This window comes from Lipophrys pholis (genome assembly GCF_963383615.2).
Source record: "Lipophrys pholis genome assembly, chromosome: 2".
NCBI lineage: Eukaryota > Metazoa > Chordata > Actinopteri > Blenniiformes > Blenniidae > Lipophrys > Lipophrys pholis.
In genome coordinates, this window is record NC_137636.1 from 5,964,117 (window position 1) to 5,984,716 (window position 20,600).

Below are 20,600 nucleotides of genomic sequence, written 5' to 3' on the forward strand. Positions count from 1 at the left end.
TGACCCAGGTATCCACTGGAGCAGAACAGCACCCAGCGCTTTTCCTCCCACCAACAATGACAACGTTTAGAAGACGCCAATGAGGCAGAAGAATATCTTCAAGGCATTAAGGACGGAGCTACTTGGAAAGAAAACGCTGGAGAGCAGATGATTCAGTCCTTTATTTGCAACATCTTCATCGCTTGACACTCAAGCTACTGCTGTTAATGATGCTGTAACTGATATTAGGGATGAATGTTTTATCTATATAGTGAATAATCCTGGTATCAAACATGCTCTCTCACTTACCTTTTTCCTCCTGATGGATGGGGGCTTGTACAGTTTTGCTATCAGTTGGTAGCCCCGTCGTTGATTTATTATTATAGTGGCATTTAACAAGTTACTTTAAAAAAAAAAACCTCCAGAAAACTGGTCTGTGTTTTTGTGAGTTTAGGGGCCACGTTGACACGTACCTGGGTTTTTACAAAAACAGATATTTCCCTCTCTACGTTTACAAAAGAAATCTTCATTGACAAAGACCCGCATATACACCAGAGCGACCATGAGCATGCCAAACCTGCAGGGGGCAGTGTAACGAGAAGCATGAAGCCATAACAGCCAATCAGAATCATGGAAAAACAAATAAAAATTAAATATCTGCGTTCTTCTCTTTAGATGCAAACAGAGACACTGAGTTTTTTCCAGATCTCCACTGTGGCCGGACCACAGGAATCCTCGTCTGTGGCGACTCATAGCCGTGTTTATGTGTAAATGTGCGGCTCAAACAGAAATATCACTCGTTGTTTAAAATACCCAGGTAAACATGATGGGTAATATAAGTGTCCTAACTTTTTTGAGATGTGTTAATCTCCTCAATTCAGTCATAATCTCATTACATTTCGTACACTGGAAACTCTTTCTGGAGTTTAACATGCGGCTTCTGTTGCAGATGTAAACAATAAACAATAGCTCATTTTCTTTTATTAATTTTTTTTAATTATTTTTTTTGACATATTTCAGTCAGTATTTTCAGAATATTGTTACAAGTTGCACTTTTTGTGTAAAACACCTGGGTGTAATTTACAGTTGGATAATAAACGCAGACGGAAACAGAAAGAATGAATGTCCGGTAAAAAGAAAGAAGAGAAGAAGAGATGGTGCGGGGAGGTTTTCTCCCTCTGAGGACTGGCGGCGTTCAGGTGAGGATGTCGTGGGCCTGCTGCTCCACCAGCATGGCCATGTCTTTAACGTCTGCGCACCAGAAGTCCAGACGCTCCTTCATCCCCTTAATCTGAAACACACAGAGGCGACACAGCTGAAGGGACGGACCCAGCCAGAGGTGGCGCTAGACTCTCTCAGTCTGATTCAGGATCTTCACCGACGACTACAACTACTGTTTTTTGTTTTTGTTTCTTTAAATTTTTTTTGCACGTGTTCATAAATAGATATATGAATAAATACACAGCACACCAGCACAGTGATGAGAATACTGCGATCAGCAGTATTCTCTCCTGGAGAGAAACTTTAATCTCTTCGCATCACGATGCTTCATGAAGCCACGACATTCCCGGTGTGTAAATTCACTAATTTGATCGGCCCGCTACGGAACCAAGCGGGTCATGTAGAAACTCTTAATTGTCTGTGTGGCGTCACGAATGAACGATGGAAGATAAACGCTGACGTCAACTTTGTTTGTGTGACGAGGCGGCGCTCCAACCTGCTGCAGGTCCAGCACTCGGGGCTGCACCCAGGTCATCTGCACCTTCTGGTCCACCTCGTCGATGTTCCCTTTGATCAGACCCACGGACAGGGCCTTCATCACCAGCAGCTCCACCTGCGCCACGGCAAACACCACAATGTCAAGTTTGTACATTTGTCTCAGCGAATTGTATTGATATAGATGTGGAAGTCTTCGTTTAATATTTTGGAGCTGCTCGTATTGAAATATTTTACACGTATCAGGCACAAAGAATCAAAACATCACGTCTGTGGCCTGAATATGTGCGTGCAGCAATTCCTCGATACGGTTTGGAAGCTACAGCCGCACGCCCTCTCTGCCCATTAAGAGTTTTTATTTACGATAATTGAGAAGCAGATTTAAAAAAAAAAAAAAAAAAAACGCCCGGGTGGCACCGACCTCGTTGACGGGGATTTTGGCGCTCTGACCGATCTCTGTGAAGGTCAGCTGTCTGTGATTGGCCGGACGGGTGAAGGTCATCTGAAAGAGAAGAGACGGCGTGAGACTCGGATGAAACTTGGTTTGTTTGGTTGAGTCTCACAGAGGTTTAATAGAAGAACCTTTTCCAGTTCCATTCATTGAGCCTCATCTGATCTTCAGCAGGTGTGTCTGGATTTACATTATCGACTTTTCATGAGGCTTATTGGTTTTGGTCATGTTGGAGATGTGGTGTTTACAGTGACAGAGCCTCTCTCTGGTGTTACCAGGATTTAATGCAACATAAAGAAACTTTCAATTCGATTCGCAAAACTGTGCAGTGCACAGATCATGAATTCCAATCAGTGTGAGACTGAAGGGAACTGTGATTTCACACTCTTCATGCTTGTGCGATTGGCTTTTTCCAAGTAAACAAGACTTTCCATGTTTGATTCACGCAGGTTGACGTCTCACCTCCATCACACAGAGCAGCTGGATCTTCTGCATGAGTTTGGCTTCATGTGCTGCGAGGTCAGGCTGCGATCAAAAGAGGAAAAAGTCACTGCCGATCAAGGAGCTTGGAAGAAAAACGGGGTGAAGGATGATGTTATCAGCCGAGGTAAAACTGTGTGCTTGTCCACTTTGTACAGTTTAGAGAGAAACCCCAATATGAAACATGAGAAACCTCCGGAAGAATAAAAGTTGCTTTAATTATTACCAACTTATTAATGAGCTGTTTGGTCTTTAAAGAGGCAGGATTTGTATAAACTGAGAGGCAGAGTGAAGAAACCAAATCTGACAAATTCAGCTTGTAGAAACCTTTTCATTATTATCTAAAGAATTAAATTTTCTATCCAATCTAATCACAATGCAAATTAACCATTGATGCTCAGTCAGTAACCATTTCAGTCAAGAAACAATCCAAAGCAATAAATCTGAAATTAATTTTCATAAAGGGTTAATATCAAGGATCTAATGTTGATCATATTACTACAACAGCTGAAGCTAGAACCTTAGGATGGTCAGTTCATTGCAAACACCTGGAAACTTCCACTGCCTTCAACAGAAATGTAAACTTACTGAATATAATTGAAAATGTAGAAATGAATCAGTGCTTAACCAATGGCGTTACTTGTGAGTACAAACGACTGCAAAGAGCTGAAATAAATCACACAGAAGTCAATCAACTGAGTGGAGCGATACGACCGGGAATTTACAGCTTGTTCATTTAAAGCAGCACACATGTCGGTGAATGTCTGACTGCGTGTTGAACTTCTACATTCTGTACTCATGTATGTCATCAACGTGGCCCACCTGCTGGCCCCAGGCGGACTTGAAGCCCTGGAACTTCTCCACGTTGCCTCCATTGAAGGCGTATAACGTATCGATGAGCCACTGTTTGTCTGTGTTCCTCAGGGACTCCAGCACGGGATGCATGAGCTGCAAAAACCACACAGTTCAACAACACACACAAAACACAGGATTTTCACAATAAAAGAACAAGTGAAAACCGCACCAGCTCTCCAAAGTTGTAAACTCCTTCTCCTAAGAGTCCGGCCAGACCGAGTGTGAACGCCCTCTCCTGCTTCTCCGTCTCTGCGGAGTCACAAACGGCGACAGTGACAAACTGAGCTGCGTTTTAATTGGCCCGTTTCGACCCGACGGGGTGGCGGCGTCACCTGGGAGGTCTTTGATGTCCACACAGCCAAGGTAGCGCAGGGCGTCTTTGTAGTAGGACGCGTGGTTCCCGATGATGCGGTAATATTTGCTGGAGAGGTCATAAAATCGCCCGTGGACCGAGGTCACCCCGGGCAAGTTGTTCAGCATCTCCTCGACATCCTCGATGATTTTCTGAAGAGAAAAACAGACGAGGCGTGAGAAACAGTTAGTCCACCTGAAGATGGAATCTGAGAGAGGCTGCAGACCCGAAGCCTCTGAAATATGGAGATACACTTAAAATATTCTATACAATAAAATGTGTCACATCCCACTATGATCAATGTTGAATATTTGACCTGATTCATCGGTAAACTGTCAACTAATACATCTATAAAAAAAAGTCCCCAACAGAGTCTGCTGCTTATTTGCCTTGATAAGTGTGAAAACCTTTAATAGGTTTGTATGTTTAATTAATTTCACGAACCAGTTGTTTTCTGCCCGTCGAGTTAGTTTTAGTTTCATTTCCATTGTAACGTCTAATAATAGTCGTCTGAAAGCATTGGTGATTCTTAACTTTAGTCAATTGATTCTTCAAATGCAAATTAACTGAATATTTTGGGGGTAAATAATAAAACTGTATTTACAAGGACGGCAGCAGTGTTATCTTCATTTTGAAGAGGAAATGTGTTTTGTACTTTTTACTTGGCGAGGGGTGGGCAAACAGCTGTAAATGTTGCAGACCTCGGGGTTAAATTGTGACTCTAAATCCAGTGAAGGCGTGAATGTGTCTCTCTCCATGTTAAACTTGTATCGTCCTGTTGAAGCTGTACCCGGCTCAGGCCCAAACCAAACATGGATGAAGGGTTGGATTATAAAAAAAAATTTCATCATCATCTGAACAGAGTGATTGATGTCTGATGTGACGCTTCCAACATAAGGAAAATTAAATCATATGTACGCAGCATATTTGAGATGCTCTACGCTGAAGTCTTCAAATATCACCTTTTGTGCGACTGCTAGTTGGAAACTTTTGGGTGTGTCTGCAAAGAAACGATGCTCCGACACCTTTGTGCTATTTTCAGTGAGTGAGGGAATCACACCGTTGTGTTCAAGTTGTAATTTGCAGGTTTTGTTGTGATTAACAGGCGACCGCCGCACTTTGTCATCCGGTGCAAAGTGTACAAAGCAAGTGGGAGATACGCCACATGTGAACGAGGTGCGAGCAGGGTTGTGCGTCAGCAGCACTGCCAGGAGTTCGGGAGGTTTCACCTTTGTGGCGGGGAGATCGTTGATCTCCAGCTTGAGGCTGCCGATCGACGTCTTGCACAGAATTACGGCTTCATCACCGCTTTTCACCTGCGCAAAAAAATAAAGAAAGGTCGCACAGTTTTTAAACACGTGACCAAGACCTTGTTTAAAGAGACATCATGTTGAATATGTGGACTCGCCTTTTCTTTGGTCTTTTCAAGAAAGGTGATGGCTTCTTTTGGATCTACACACACAAAGACACAAAACCTGTTCATTTAGATATGAAATAAAAAGCGAGTTCCCCGGACAATGTTTCCTCGCGTGTCCTCACCTGTCATCTGTCTGGCGACATACAGTATGATCTCCACCAGAGACAGCGGATTGATTCTGTTGACGGAGCCAAAATAAGACATGAGCAGAGCAGAAGAGACGAAGGAGCAAGAAAAGGTGCAGTTGCCGATATTCAGCTTGAGAGCTTCAGACACGTTGGACTCACCTGTGTTCAAAGTCACTGATGAAGTTTTCGTAAAGCTACAAAAAGAAATCAGAAAAGATCACAACGATGGGCAAAATAGAAATATTCACGTTTTAGTAAATTACTCAATGAAATTCAGTAAATTGACCACACAAGTGACGGTTTCTGTTATGTCAACTCAAGCATCATGTGTTATGCCTATTTATTAGTTTTTTTAGAAAATTAATTTCATCCAATTTTCCAGCTTTCACCTACAATTCATCTTAGTTGTTCTATTGACTTGAAACTCTGGAGATTTTATTCTCCACCGTGGGAACAGATTTTGTTGTTTCATACTAAAAATCTCCTGATGCTGTGAATTAAGCTGGAAGTTCATTTCTATAAAATATAATCACACATTGGTTTCATTCAAGGCTACGGTGTGATTCACACACACACAAAGACCAATTCTACAAATCAGTTTTCTTAGCAGCCAATTCTTTCTTTGAGTTGTGAAAACAAAAAACAAATAATGAGAAATCCCTCGAGTGTCGTGTGAAAATAAATCCACGCCTTCAATGGTGTTCACGCTTCACCGACATGCTGCCAGACGACACCAGATGTGCTCTCCGATGGAGGTGCAGTTACCTGTATGAGGCCATCTCCATTTTTGAAGTAGGGATCTTTGACGAAGTCTGTCAACTTCAGAGTCAACTGATGCCACAATCTGTGGAAAAAGCATTGAACACAGTCAGCTGAGACCTGAAATACAACGGGTAAACCAGTACAGGGAAACATGCAAGACAGTGGCACAGAAAATACGAAAATTGCAGTTTTAAACGCTGATATAAGTGTACAGAAAGTAGGCCATTCAAGTTTGGGGAAAAGTGGGGAGCGCTGTACACCGACTACAGGTCGACACGTTCTTTGAATTTTGGTTTGAGCCGCTAGAAAAGTAATAATTAGGAAATGTTGAGCTCTACGAAAAGAATGACCTGTGTGCAGTAGATGTCACGGGGTTGTTGTATTAATATCAATTGGCATTTGATAATTTAAATTAATCCATGAAACACCAAATTACATAGAGCTTTATAGATATTTTATTCCCGTCGTTATACAGAAAAAAGCTCAAATGGTGGTTCATATAATACATGAATTGGCATTAATCTCTACAACACTGCTAAATTGTTGAGACTATAAGAGTTTCTCAGTTACTTAGTGAGGACCAACAATGTCATTGGTTGAATTATTTAAGGCCACAGAATAGTTTTAAAGGTCAAAAACTAAAGGTGGATTTCAGTGTTTATTGTTTCAGGGTCCCCAACAGCCATCACAGAAGTGAATACTATTCTTCCTTCGGTCCAGAAAAGTCAAACGTCACTTACATACTACTCATAAATCACTCATAAGATCCACAAACATATCCAACACACATCAAATGTACCAATACAGATACCTTTATAGCCAAACAATGCAGAAACCTAAAGGTAGATTTTAGTGTTTATTGTTTCAGGAGATTTGATGGGATGAATTAAGTAGAGCGTTTATGATAGTTATCTATATTGATTTGTTTGGTGATTAAGGGTAATGACAACCCAAAATCCACAAAGGTAGGCACATGGTATAATACGTAAGTAAAAGTAATGTACACATTTATAAACATGGAAGGTACTCGCGTGTAGAAAACTGTGGACTCATCTTTAGCGTCCTTCACTTATGGATGTCGGCTGATTTAATTGACTTCAACTTTCACCGGTTTAAGATTACAGCGTCACAAAGCAACAACTCATAGCTTCTTCTTGTATCTGAAGTGGATCTCCGGATACAGAATAAACCTGGTAAACATGCTTCTGTACCCATTTTGTGACTGAAGTTCCTGCTAACATTAGCTTAGCATTAGCATTAGCTCCGCGAGTGACTCAGCGTTCACTTACAATGAATGAGCTAAAGCAGCTAGCCTAGCAGCAGCGCGCAGAACACTATCACACTCTTTTACCTTTTATTGTATAATTCCTCCAGCCCGTGCCACTCCGCGGCCATTTCTGGCGTGGAGCTGTTGCTCTGCTGCTGTTTGAGATAACCACCGACATCTTTCATGGTAGCGACGCTGAGAATACTATTATGATCTTCTGGGGTGGACAGTGTTGTTGAATGCTAAAGTCTACTAGCCTGGAGTGTCTGCTGCTGCGCATGCGCGTCTGCTTTGGCGCAAGGAATGATGGGAGGTAACGGCGATCATTTGGAGCGGGTTTGAGCCACTTTCTCGTCTTTATGTCGTTAAAGCTTGCAGGGGTAGCTCGGTCTTAAAATGTCTATGTTCGTCTCTTATCGACAAACGTAATTAATGAAACAAAGTCCACTTTATAGATTGTTTTCTCTGCGCCCTTTAAGTCATGCTATGTTGTACATTACGGTACTGTCATTTGCGTCACAGAGGTCAAAGTTCACAACCCAAACGTCTAAAACAACTGAACTACAAAGAGCGTGATTTCATTCATATTAGTACTGACTGTACGCTAAAAAGCAATCCGACTTACCTGATTCATCTTTTATTTCTTATGTCAATTTATTGCATTCATTGTTGTACTCTGGCAAATTTTTCTTGCTTTTTAGAAGAAGCTCAAACATTGAAACACTGACAAACGAAATGCGATTAAAACAGTAAAAATCTATACTTTACTGAATGTATTTATATAAAGTCAAACTCCCTCGTATGAGATGTAACTTTTGCTTTCTTCCTTTTCTCTTTACTTTGTCCTCGCAATGTTGTACTTGTACTGTTCATGTAACGTTGTTATTGTTCACTAAATGCAATTTGTACCGTTGCGCCATTAATATTTTATTATAAAGAAAGATTAAAAATAAAAAAGCAATTAAAAACAATATTTCATCAAATGTTTGTCACTGATTGTCTATAGTAGAAGTTATAGTATATACCATATTATTTAGTTTAATTTGAATAATGTCGTCACCTCAACATTCTTGTATAATAACTCGTATAGAAGATTATAATAACAACAATAATAATAATAATAATAATAATTATTATTATTTAATTATTGCTATTAATATTATTAGACATTTCTGTTGGACAGCAATTTTGTAACTCCAAAGAAATAAACACCCCGAAACAGATCATTATTTGAACTACAGTTAAACAGAAGTCATAGATAAAGTTACTGAATACCAGGATTTTCAGGAATCCGAATAATTTTTCATTGCCAAGTTTGTGGTCGCAAACAAGGAATTTGACTAAAGGAACCTTTTGGTAATAATCATCATATTAAGAAATAAGATATGTTTCAAGAATGAGTATAAATTTTCCCTGAGGGGATCAAAGAAACAAATACAGTTACAAGTTATAAAAACAATACAGTTGTTAAAAGGAAATGAAGAAATACAAGTGTGTTTCTGTTTGAATGATTTTGATTTAAAATAATTTTTTTGTACGTTACAACTGTGTCCACTGCAGTTTTACGTTGTGACCACCAGAGGGCAGCACAGACACTTCAATCGGGTTTGAGTGTTCTTTTCGTTTCAAGTCACTTTTAATCAGAGTCACGCTACACAACAGTTTTGTGAAAAGAAACAACTCACATTTAGTAATACGGTATTATTAATTAGTCTATGGAACATTACTCGTGGATAAATGTAGAACATTTAAAGGACCCTAAAGCTGAGGTCAGTCTACATCGTGCATTACGGTACTGTCAGTGCGTCAGAACGAGGTCAAAGCTTTACCAGTTTGTAACCAACAGGCAGTGAGTGTTTACTGTTTTCACGTGATGGTGTGTCGATAATAAGTGCGAGCTGTGGCGTGGATGTCCAGTAGTCCTTTAAAGTCAGATGTTGTAGCGCAGTGACCGTGTGCAGGTGACTCTTTCTGCAGGATGAGGCTTGTTGTGGCTCGTCCGCTGCGCCGCTCGCTCGTGTCACCTGACACACCTGCGTTGCATCGCAGCTTTTGTGCAGCTGCAAACTGGACGCGTCCTGCGAACGGTCAGTGGACACACACGATGCGGCAGTAAGCACCATGCATGGTGGATAATATGTGTAACACACACTGTTATTGGTTGGCAGGTCATGTTCAGAGGAGTTTGAGTCCGGGTGAAGGTTCAGCAGCAGCAGCTCTGTTCAGGTATTGGAACCTGCAGAGACACACATAGCAGCACCATAACTTCAACTTGTATCTAAGTTTTACGTGACAAACTAAATATTTTTGTAAATATTAATAAAAAAAAAAAAGTGTAATCCTCCGGCTGGATCTTATTTAAAACCCATTTTCACATGTCAAGATTCAAGATTCTTTATTTGTCCCCTAGGGGCAATTTAAAACACTGAGTAGGTCATGTAAAAACAACCATAACAACTTAGAAAACACCATAGCATTGGAAAAAAAGGAACCCATAAACCACACAATAAATATCATAAATCAATAAATACACTTCTGGAGTCCTGAAACAAAGTGCATTGTGGTCCCAGCAACTTAGCTCAGTGGGGGTCATGGGGTTGTTCATGGTTCATAGACATTAATCCTGCGGCAGAGATGTTCTTATCTTCTTTATATGTCTTTCTCCTTATGTGTAGTGCGTAAAAAACAAGTTTCATGTGCCACTGCAGGCAGAATCCATGACAGGTAAACGTTTAAGGGATGTCAGTGTTTTGTCATTTCATAACTCAGATATGATGAACATTTGAACGCAATTTTCATACATCTTGAGAAAATGAGTAATTGGCTGCGTTAAAAAAAAAAAAAAAAAAAAAGGCGTCACATCTCAGTGATGCTTCATCCTCGGTATTTGTGCTTTGAAGCTTGAGCTCTGTGAAGCTAAATGTTTAATTGTCTCTCTCTGATTGCCGAGTTAATTCCTCCATAGAGGGACATTGGAGGAATTTGAGGACATGAGCTGAACATAATCTTTGATTTGTCTCCTCTTTTCCTGCTCCATTAAATACAACGGCCATTACAGCTTTGTCGTGATATTGAGGATTTTATGTCAGAGGAAGGAAATCCCTTTTCTTAATCTCCTTGTTGCTCTCTACAATCCCGCCTATTGACTACTGCTATTACTGAATATTTGACTTGTTTTCTAGTTTTTTCTGCAAGTCTGTCTGAAGTTAATCATGTGCTCAGAGTTCATCTCTTTACACGTTTTGGTTTTGGGGGATTTTTTCACAGCAAAAGCAGGATTTTCAAATATTTTTGCCACTTTCATCCACAATCTGAAACCAAAACAACACAGATACACTTCAAACATCAAATTTGTTGTAATCAAGTTAAAACAGCTACAGTGTGTTTATTGTATGGTATGTAATTAATCCTTCCACAACCTGAAATCATGCCTATCAGGTGAAGGAGTGACTTTGTGTGCATGACGGACTGGTGATCTGTGGAAAAATGTCTCATTATAATCATTTAGTATAATGGTATATAATGACAGGAATATGCACAAAGTACATATCGCAAAAGACAGAGTGAACTGGGAGCAAACTGGATCAAACGTGCTTTATACATTTAAAAATACCCCTTCCCATCTTCCCTTCATGCATATGCCGTAAAAACACGAACAATGGGCGAAACGTTAAAGCTGAGCACAGAGAGACATGAGAGGAAAACACTATCACAAATGAAGTGCCGGGTTTAAACAAATATCCTGATAAACGGTACACCCGCGCTCGACGAATTCAAAGTGCCGGGATTTTAAAAAATGAAAGAAAAGTTTGTGATTCACCATGAATAATTCTTTTTAAGTTCCGTGAAGCAGCCAAGGCGTACAATATTAGTTGATAGAGTGGGTTTCTGTGGGCCAGAATCACAATTAATCCAGAAACGTTTCGCGATCAACTTAAAAAAATACAGAGAAACGGAGAAACTTTTATTATACCAACAAATCTTAAGACAGAAAGACTAAGATTATTTATTTAAGTGCTTGTTTTCATCCCAAATCATATTGTTTAAAAAAAACCTGTACTACATATTTGCATATTGCAGATTAATTTAATATGCAACCCAATGAGCTACTATGATTTATCTGCAACCGGAGCAATGTAATAATTTTCAACATTTTCAAATTTTCAAATATAATAAAACCAGTAATGTAATTACAGGCCAATAGTGTAATAAAATATCTATTTAATGAGTTATTGCATTATTGAAATCCTTTAAACTATGTAAAAAAATGTTGACAATAATGTAAAAACACATAAATAGGACGCTATTCTATTCTATTCTATTCTCACGAGACGTTTCTAACATGATTATGTCACAGACCATTATTACATCATCAGTTGCTACATCATCTCAATAGAGTTCATGTTGAGAAGGAAACACCTCGAGGGTAAAGTTGTGCTTCTTCACAGACCAACGCCTTCTTTCTGGCGTCACGCTTCTCGTGGACTTTTCTCCCGCGGCGGCGGTTCTGAAGAGCAGCAGACTCTGCAGGACATCGCCCGGAGCATCCGGGAGCGGCGCTATAAGAGGGTGGTGGTGATGGCCGGAGCCGGCATCAGCACTCCCAGTGGCATCCCAGATTTCAGGTAGAAAGTTTGCGTGTCCACGTCCTGTGGTTGTTTCCTGCATACAGATCTGGCCACTGTGAAGAGTTCGATGATGGGATGAGCAGCGGTTTCATTTCAGGTCTCCAGGCAGTGGCCTCTATGACAACCTGCAGCAGTACGACCTGCCCTACGCCGAGGCCATATTCGAGATCGGCTTTTTCCACAGGAACCCAAACCCCTTCTTCGCCCTGGCCAAAGAGCTGTATCCGGGAAACTACCAGCCCAACCTGACGCACTACTTTGTTCGCCTGCTGCACGAGAAGCGTCAACTGCTGCGCATGTACACGCAGAACATAGACGGCCTGGAGAGACGTAGGTGTTCCGTTAGAGCCAGTCACTTTGGAGGGTCCGCTGCCGTTTCACATCGGCGCTTGTTTTCTTGTGTTTGACACCAAGTGGCGGGGATTCCCCCAGAGATGCTGGTGGAGGCTCACGGGACCTTCGCCACGGCCACCTGCACCGTGTGCCTCAGGAAATACGACGGCAAGGACCTCCGAGTGAGTCGCGACACGAGCCCCGACCCGGCGTCTTCAGACATACGGCAACTCTCATGTGGTCAAGCGTAACTATAACAGGCAGAGCGGATCGTCTTCCAGTCGGGTGTTCAGTACCTGATACATACATGAGAGGGTGAATGACGAAAGCCTTTGACTTTAAACCCGCTCACAACTTCTCCACAACTTTATTGTTTTGCATTAGCTCTTAATTTGTCCTCATCCCATCTATCATACTATTTTTAATCTCTGATCCTGGGATGTTTAATCTAATTTCAGCATAGCTTAATTCATATTTAATACCTGGAGAAAGGCTCACATTTATTAGAAAGCATGAATAAGCATTTGAGCCTGATCCGACATTGCGAGGAAGCACAGGCAGACGTCCTCTTTGTGAAAGTGAACTGGTGGGTTTTTACTTTTTTTTACAAATTCAAACAAGCATCATCAAAGTTCCATGTTGCTGTGTGGTTTCTGGGGAGTGAAACGTTTGAGCAGACAAAGGTTTCAGTGTTTTAAATCTTGACGGGGGAAAACGTTTCAGAAAAAGTGCAATTGTTTAATGAAATTCATGGCGAGCTTCACAAGATAAGGATATTTTGACTTCCTGTTAGATTGTTGGATTGGTCGATACTTGTTTGTGAGGCTGTTTACGGCACTTGAACGCCACATTTGCTTGGAAACGACATAAAATTCAGTGTGTTCATCCTGTGATTAACCTTTTCTGCAGTTTTCATCACATTAAACACAAAATAAATACAACTGCTTTGTTTCATAATGTAGGCTTTGATTAAAGGTTTTATTATTTTATTTTTTTAAGTCTTTCTCTAATTTTGCACCTGATGTTTCGTCAGCCAGACGTGATGAGTGGGAAAGTGCCCAAGTGCCCCACCTGTAAGGGCGTGGTCAAGCCAGACATCGTCTTTTTCGGAGAGGCGCTCCCTCGACACTTCACGAAGTACCTGACAGACTTCCCGCTCGCTGACCTCCTCATCATCATGGGCACGTCTCTGGAGGCGAGTCCCCGGTGTGATCATTCCAGTGAACTGGGGACATTTCAACATCACGATCCGTAAACGTGGAACCTGCTGCGCTACGTTTTCCCCTCTGCAGGTGGAGCCGTTTGCCAGTCTGGCCGGAGCCGCTCGCAGCTCCGTTCCCCGTCTGCTCATCAACCGGGACGCCGTGGGGCCTTTCGCCTGGAGCCGCCGGCCTCGGGATGTGGCGCAGCTCGGGGACGTGGTGAGCGGCGTGCAGGCCCTGGTGGACGCACTCGGGTGGAAACAAGAGCTGGACGCTCTGACGGCGGCCAGTGCCGAGAAAGTGAGTTTGTGTTTTCATTTGCAACGTCTCGCATTTTGTCACAAATGTTTATGAAGAGAAATGTTTGATTGGTTTTATCAAACAGGCAACATATTTTGGGGTAAGATCTCTTTAAAATTTACAATACAATTCGATACAAATACTTCATTTATCCTTTAGGGGAAAATAATGAAGTATTAACATGAGCATCTTGTTGGAAGCACTTCGTGAGAACTTTTCTTACGTGGCCGTCTCCACTTCTGTCTGCAGGCTGCACCAAAGGCGGAGGAGTGACGGGTCTTCTCGAGACTTTTTTTGAACACAAATAAGCAAACTGGATGTTTGTGTCAGCCAGCAGAGGAATCATCGACGGCGCTGTCGGACTCCACCGCTTCATGACGACACACGGGAATGTTGAGGATCTGATGGAGAGACTTGACGCTGATACCAAAGGCAGGATGATGGGGAAAGAAGAACCGCAGTAAAAATGTGTGAATAGAAAGGAGAACAAGTTGCCCAACATGAGGAACATCAAATACTTATTTAGGTTTGTTCATGACTTTTGATTGGTGTGAATGAGCACAATGACTCCTTTTAAAAATGCTCTCTGCCTTGTCTTAGTTTCTTGTAAAGTACAGCTGTAAAATAATCTGTAGGATGTAAATATAATGTCGAAAGATTGATGATCATGAGATACACCGAATAGTAAAGAAAAATGTAATTTAGCGTTTTGATTGACTGCTTTGAGTGTTTTATGAATCTCACGTTGATTTCTGAAAGCTGTAAAAGCTTAGACTCTATTTTCTTCCACCGAGGAGTTTTCGATTGTCCCTGCATAAAAGTTTTCTTTGACCTGTTTTCTGTTGTTTATGTTTTTGTCCTTGTAACTTTGCGTGATGGATTACATGTTTAAATCCAATCAGATCTGTTTGCACACACAAGTCAGTAAATGAATAATTGATGCTGCACCCTCACTGGAATATGTTAAGAAATGTAAATCCCGCCAAAGGATCTTTATGTCCTGGAGAAAAGTTCCATGCATGCACAGGCAGAACTTGCCAGTTCTACACAAACACGTCCGGCTCAGACTGAAACCACGACAGTGTCACTGTGTGGCTCCAGCAATGGAGGAAAAAAACTAGACAAGAAATAGTGTAGTGGCTAAGATGAGCCATGAAAACATGACTCAAAGAGATTGTGGTGTTTTGTTGCCTGGCTTAATCCTCGGCTCAGATCGTCTTGTGTTTGCATGTTCTCCCTGTGCACGTGGAAGTGTTTCCTGGATCTCAACTAGCTCGGTCACCCTGACTAGGATGAAGCGGATAGAGACGCTCGAAAGAAGCATTCAAAACTATTTAGTGTTTTATCTTCCAACCAAGAAATTCCTCTTTTGTTTTTTTGTTTTATTTGAGGTCGTCCTCCATAATAGAAACCCACCTGGGGAACCGGTGCACCGGCCAGTGATAATCTTATTTCCACAACATTTACACATTCATCAGCCTCGCTGTTGTTTGACGACAGCGGATATTTATTAAAGTTGCGCAAAGCACAAAGAGCTGGAAGCCGTGTTCACGACTCCGCTCTGCTGTTTGATTACATCCGAGAGGCGGGAGGAGATGCTTGTGAGTCTGTTTATGATTGAGGTCTCGTGTGTCTTCAGACAAGTTGATTGAGATGCAAATTGCGTTTTCCCCCGTGTGGGCGTGTGATGATAGGAAAGAGGTCAAAGGTGTTGGAAACTGGCAGATCAGTTGTCTTTCACTCCTACATCAAGTGTCTGTCAACTTGAAAAGATCATGATGAAAACAGGTACTTGGAAATGAACGACATGTTTAACATTTTGAAATGTGTCATCTGATTGGTTCCACAAAAACATTGTGAGACATTACAAATGTTCATACAGATTTTTTATTTGATTTTGTCAGGAAATTGTCAGTCAGCCAATCTTATGGTTTCAATGTCATTTTTGGTGAATGAAGAAAGAAAAAATGAAATGAATTAATTCAAGATTAATTGTCGAACTTTGTGTTTGATATACTGATGTAATTTCATTGTGCTTCATTGAACATACCCCAGAAGAAATTGATTGTGAACACAACATGGGGACGTAAAAATAAATGGCCATTTATTTTCATTTTGGTCAGCAAACTCCGGACTCTGAAGTCATTTTGGAAAAAAGCAAAAACTCTAAAGACTTTCAATGAGTTCATGTTCAACGAAAGAGGATAAAAATACTGTTTTAATTAGGGATGCACCGATACCACTTTTTGCCAAAACGAGTACAGTATGAGTACTTGCATTTGAGTATTCACCGATACCGATACCAAGTACTTAAATTTACTTAAAACTTTTTTTTAATTACACTGCCACTTAAACTGTTAGAAAACATTGCGTGCGTGGCCCTTTAACACGCGCGCGGCTCGCTTGACCAGTGTGCCTGAGAGAGCGAGCGTGCTATGGAGCGGGTCCAGCACGAAGCCGTACATAAAACTAACTGGCAAATAAATACAACAAGTGTTCATCTCAGAAACATGTCCTGCTTTCCACCAGCGAGGGAGTTAACCGCACGTGATGTGTCTCCTTACCGTGCCTTGCAGCGACGTGCCGTAAACCGCGCTGTTACGTCTTCAGTGTGTCTTCCTGCATTACAAGGATGCAACGGACTCCAGCAGCCGATTAACCTTTTATTTATGTCCACACCGAACATACACGAGCAGGATAACTCAAAACACACACACACACACACACACACACACACACACACACACACACACACACACACACACACACACACACACACACACACACACACACACACACACACACACACAATGCCTTGTGTCCGTCTCAACTACGTTTGCATTACTACATCTGTCATACTTTAGAAAAAAAAGTATGTTTTTTCAGATATTTATTCTCTCTGAATTCTCCTCTGCATGTACTACAGTCCTGTAAAAAAACATATAAGTGACTGCTATTATAAAATCAGCAATGTGGCTGGTTACAGCCACAAGGATCAGTTACTAGTTCCGTGGTCGTTAGAGACAGTTGGAGCGCTGCAGAGGAGCCTCCAGCTATAAGAGCCATGTGCATGTTAGTGGTTTATCGCAGCTTGTTTTTTTTTTGCTTCTTCTCATTGTTGTTGGACCATTAATTTGATTCTTTCCTGACTAGTGCAATACAGCTACATGGGCAGCTTATTAAGACATAAATGAAGGAAACCATAAAAAAGAACCCACTTTTCCTAATGACTATGTCCTTTTCTCACAGTCGCTGGTAAAGTAGCTCTACTCGTGATCTCAGAGAGCGAGAGGTGCCAGGCGGCTGAGGAGATTCGCACAAGCCCCCGGCTGGAGTTTGACCTATTGGATGAGAGGGTCACCTCCCTGTGGCTTAAAGAGAGTCCAGTCCTCCTCCGAGTCCTCTCCCGTTTCCAATTGTATGGCAATGCTCGTGTTCAGTTGCTGGAAAGAGGGGAGGGTTGTCGGGATGACGGCAGCGGCAGAGAGACGGCGATGGCGATCGGGAGTGTGAAGTGATTAGTGAATGAGTTGCTGAATGTGGAGGAGGAATTGCGCCTCTTCTTTGAGAAGTGATCCCACACGATGCCACTGCTACAGATACTTCTTAAAAGATTGATATGTAAATAATAAACCATGGAAGAAGCGTCAGACGTGATGTATCTTGGGCAGGAAATGTTTTTTACTTGATTACTTGACGCATCTTTGTGTGGAAACGCAAATACATTTTCAAAAACTGTCTGACGTGTAAATGTGGCGTGAATGTAAAATATGTATAGAACTCTGTTGATTGCTAAACCTGCACTGAGGATTTTGAATTTTGAATTTATATTTTTATTCTGAATTATTAAAAAAAATGGCTTGTTCAATACATCTGTTGTTTCTATAGTAAACAATCTACCTTTTTTTCCACTTTAATTTAATGTCTATTTACAGAAAATGTAGGTGTGCTGATAGAGTACCTCCTAAAAGTATAAAATATATAGCTAAGATCGAAAGTAGTCAAAAACAGTTTGAAAAAAAACTTGGGACTCTAGAGAGTTTTACTGCAAAATGCACCCAAGTGATCCTTTTATTTTTGAGCCAAATCAGTGGCGCTCAAAAGTAAAAATGAATTTGCTGTTTAGTGATAACAGAAGGCGTCTCCTAACAAACATCCAGCTGCCAAACGGCTGCTGTAGTGAGATTACACCGTCGGTAGTCACATGAGAAACACCATCCTTAGTCAGTTATGTAATGTTATTTGATGCTGTGTGGTTTTCATTAATGTCGACAAAGGATTTAATCATTTTGCTTCAAGCACCTGTTTATTTCCTCTTTTAGGTGACGGTGGATTCGGGGGCATCCAGCTGTGCTTGGTGAGCAGCTTGTTATCTTACAGTCATTCCGTCTCGTAGAAGAAGGACTGACGGTGGGTGGAAAAGGACACACTCTGTGCCCAATGTGGAATTACTGAAGAGGGAATGAGAAAAACCGATGTCCAATTTGTACGTCTGTTGAGTACTCTATTGAGACTCTCTTATTTTCTCCACTTAGTGGGAGAAAATGTGTTTTCTCTGAGGGAAATCATCCCGGGGGTTCTACGTTTATTCATGCAGGCTAAATATAAACCTGTTTTTCTTCAGAACGTACAGAAAACCTGCACTAACATTGCTTTGTGATCACATCCGAGGGGTTGCTGCATGAACCAGGTGAGATTGTCTAATCTACATTTTGTGATTTTAAAAGGAACAAAAGATCAGTGTGGTTTTAACCGCCCCTGAAACACAACCAGAAAGAAGCTCAGACTAAAGTTAATCATGGAGTTCAACAGGGTAATGTATTAGGACCTACATTCTTCACATTATACGTGCTTCCTGTAGGGAATATCATCAGGGAACACTCCATCGACCTCCATTGTTATGCAGACGATACACAAATGTATTTATCGATAAAATTAATTGATGCCGCTCAACTTGTCAAACTGGAAACTTGTCTTGAAAACATAAAAGCCTGAAGAGGCCGTATTCTTCTGCTCCTGAGCTCAAATAAAAGTTGTTATCCATCGAATTTACGGTCACCGATTAACCTCACATACCTATACATGAACTGTGGAAGGAAACCCACACACACACACACACACACACACACACACACACACACACACACACACACACACACACACACACACACACACACACACACACACACACAGGCCAGCCGGCATTTGAACTCGGTGCTTCTCGTTGTGCGATGAGAACACTAACCACTGCACCGCCATGTAGCTTATTCTTTGCGACTACGCTTAGAAAAGTTCTGTACAAGCAAAGTTTTTACTATTCTTGGGTTTTTCTCTAAAAAAGTGCCTTGAAATGACTTTGTTGTACTCGGTGCTTTATAAATAAAACCGAATTGAATGGAGCGAAAATAACAAAGAGACGCAAAACGTCAACAGAATAACAGAACATCCCAGACGAGACACAGAACCACAAAATGTAAACAAACAATGATATATATATATATACACAAAATGTACAGATGAACCAAAAATATATGGAAAACAGCTGGAGAGACACACAACTAGAGAAGTAGTGTGGCCACAAAACGGCAAACTCCACAAAGAGTCAAAATGAATTACTAATTACTAATTATTACACTAAACAGATTTAAAATGATATTAGAGGCTTTAAACAATTTAAATAAAACGGGCCAAAAAGACGTATAAAGCAAATATGAGAAAATAATCTGAAAAAATCAGGCTCAAACTTTCCACTTAAGTTTTTTCTCACTGCACCAAAAAGTAGCAGGAGACACATCAGTTTGCGGTTTGCGGAGACTTAAGAGATTTTGAAATGATTTACAAATTGGCAGTGTCAGTTTTTCCAGGAGAATTATCTAAAATCCCGTCGAAGATCCGGTCGGTCTGCCCGGTAGGAACATGTCCCGGCGCGCTCGGTTATCTCACATTAAAGGATGAGGCAGTCAAAGCCCATCGACCTCCGACCGCGCGGATCGTATTTCGGCTGAAGGCCACCGACACACGTTAGGAAGACGACACACTTTATTAGAAAGGTTTCCACATAAAACGTGGATATTGGCAAACAGGAGGCACAGTCAGTGACAATACCATTCAGAGTTTTTCCCCACAAAAGTTTTGACACGATCAAAACACAAGCGACGGCACACACACTTTAGAAACATGTCTCCTATTTGAAAATGAAATCAAATGTACAACGTCTGCAGCTGCTGCGGCTTTCTTCACAATATTCCGATATCATTATGGGAACGTTTCAGGGACACGTCGAGATTAAAATCAACAATTTGAAACACGAGTTTGTTTCTGAAAACAAGTCCAACGTCCACCAGCATGATGAGAATTTTCCTCATTTTGACAAAGCATTAACATTTAACGTAACAAGTCACGAGTCTTAGTTTAAACTACATGTCGTTGTTATTCACCCTCACAAAGTCCATCAGTTTCAGCACGAGTGTTTTCACTCTCCATCACGAGATTTTGTTTGGTTTGCTTCCCGTTAGTCACGCTTCAGGCGAACACCTTTCTTTACTGTGACCTCCCACTTTTTGGTTCATGGTTTCAGTGTTCCCACCGGAAGAAGGTGCGGAATCCTGCAAACTGGACGAAAACACAAGCGAATCACAAAGATACCACACAATACGCACGGCAGGCAGCAGATAGTCCTCTGTGATAAGGCAAAAATACTTATGATGTCTCATCATCCTCCCCTCACCTC

The 20,600-nt window shown here is 41.3% G+C and overlaps 2 protein-coding genes across 5 annotated transcripts; one reads left to right on the plus strand and one right to left on the minus strand.

Moving 5' to 3' along the window:
• Positions 1–143: 143 nt before the first annotated feature.
• Positions 144–7,687, minus strand: psmd13 (proteasome 26S subunit, non-ATPase 13). The gene is made up of 13 exons (XM_080458609.1): positions 7,492–7,687; positions 6,144–6,222; positions 5,538–5,572; positions 5,373–5,428; positions 5,242–5,285; positions 5,063–5,149; positions 3,814–3,985; positions 3,651–3,730; positions 3,449–3,574; positions 2,609–2,671; positions 2,117–2,197; positions 1,697–1,813; positions 144–1,270 (listed from the first exon to the last, which is right to left on the minus strand). Exons 1-13 carry the CDS (start codon positions 7,590–7,592, stop codon positions 1,175–1,177), a joined length of 1,137 nt encoding a protein of 378 aa, XP_080314735.1. The 5' UTR covers positions 7,593–7,687; the 3' UTR covers positions 144–1,174.
• A 1,514-nt stretch (positions 7,688–9,201) lies between these two features.
• On the plus strand, positions 9,202–14,816 carry sirt3 (sirtuin 3). Of its 4 annotated transcripts, none has more exons than XM_080458851.1 (8): positions 9,202–9,494; positions 9,576–9,633; positions 11,856–12,032; positions 12,133–12,365; positions 12,450–12,550; positions 13,402–13,563; positions 13,661–13,870; positions 14,120–14,816. In XM_080458851.1, the coding sequence occupies exons 1-8, from the start codon at positions 9,386–9,388 to the stop codon at positions 14,141–14,143; spliced, it is 1,074 nt and encodes a 357-aa protein (XP_080314977.1). In that variant the 5' UTR covers positions 9,202–9,385; the 3' UTR covers positions 14,144–14,816. The 4 variants fall into 4 exon arrangements, with proteins under 4 accessions (XP_080314977.1, XP_080314978.1, XP_080314979.1 ...); XM_080458852.1 differs by having other exon boundaries at positions 12,220–12,365; positions 14,120–14,707; XM_080458853.1 differs by lacking the exon at positions 9,576–9,633 and having other exon boundaries at positions 9,208–9,519; positions 14,120–14,707.
• The last annotated feature ends 5,784 nt before the right edge of the window (positions 14,817–20,600 follow it).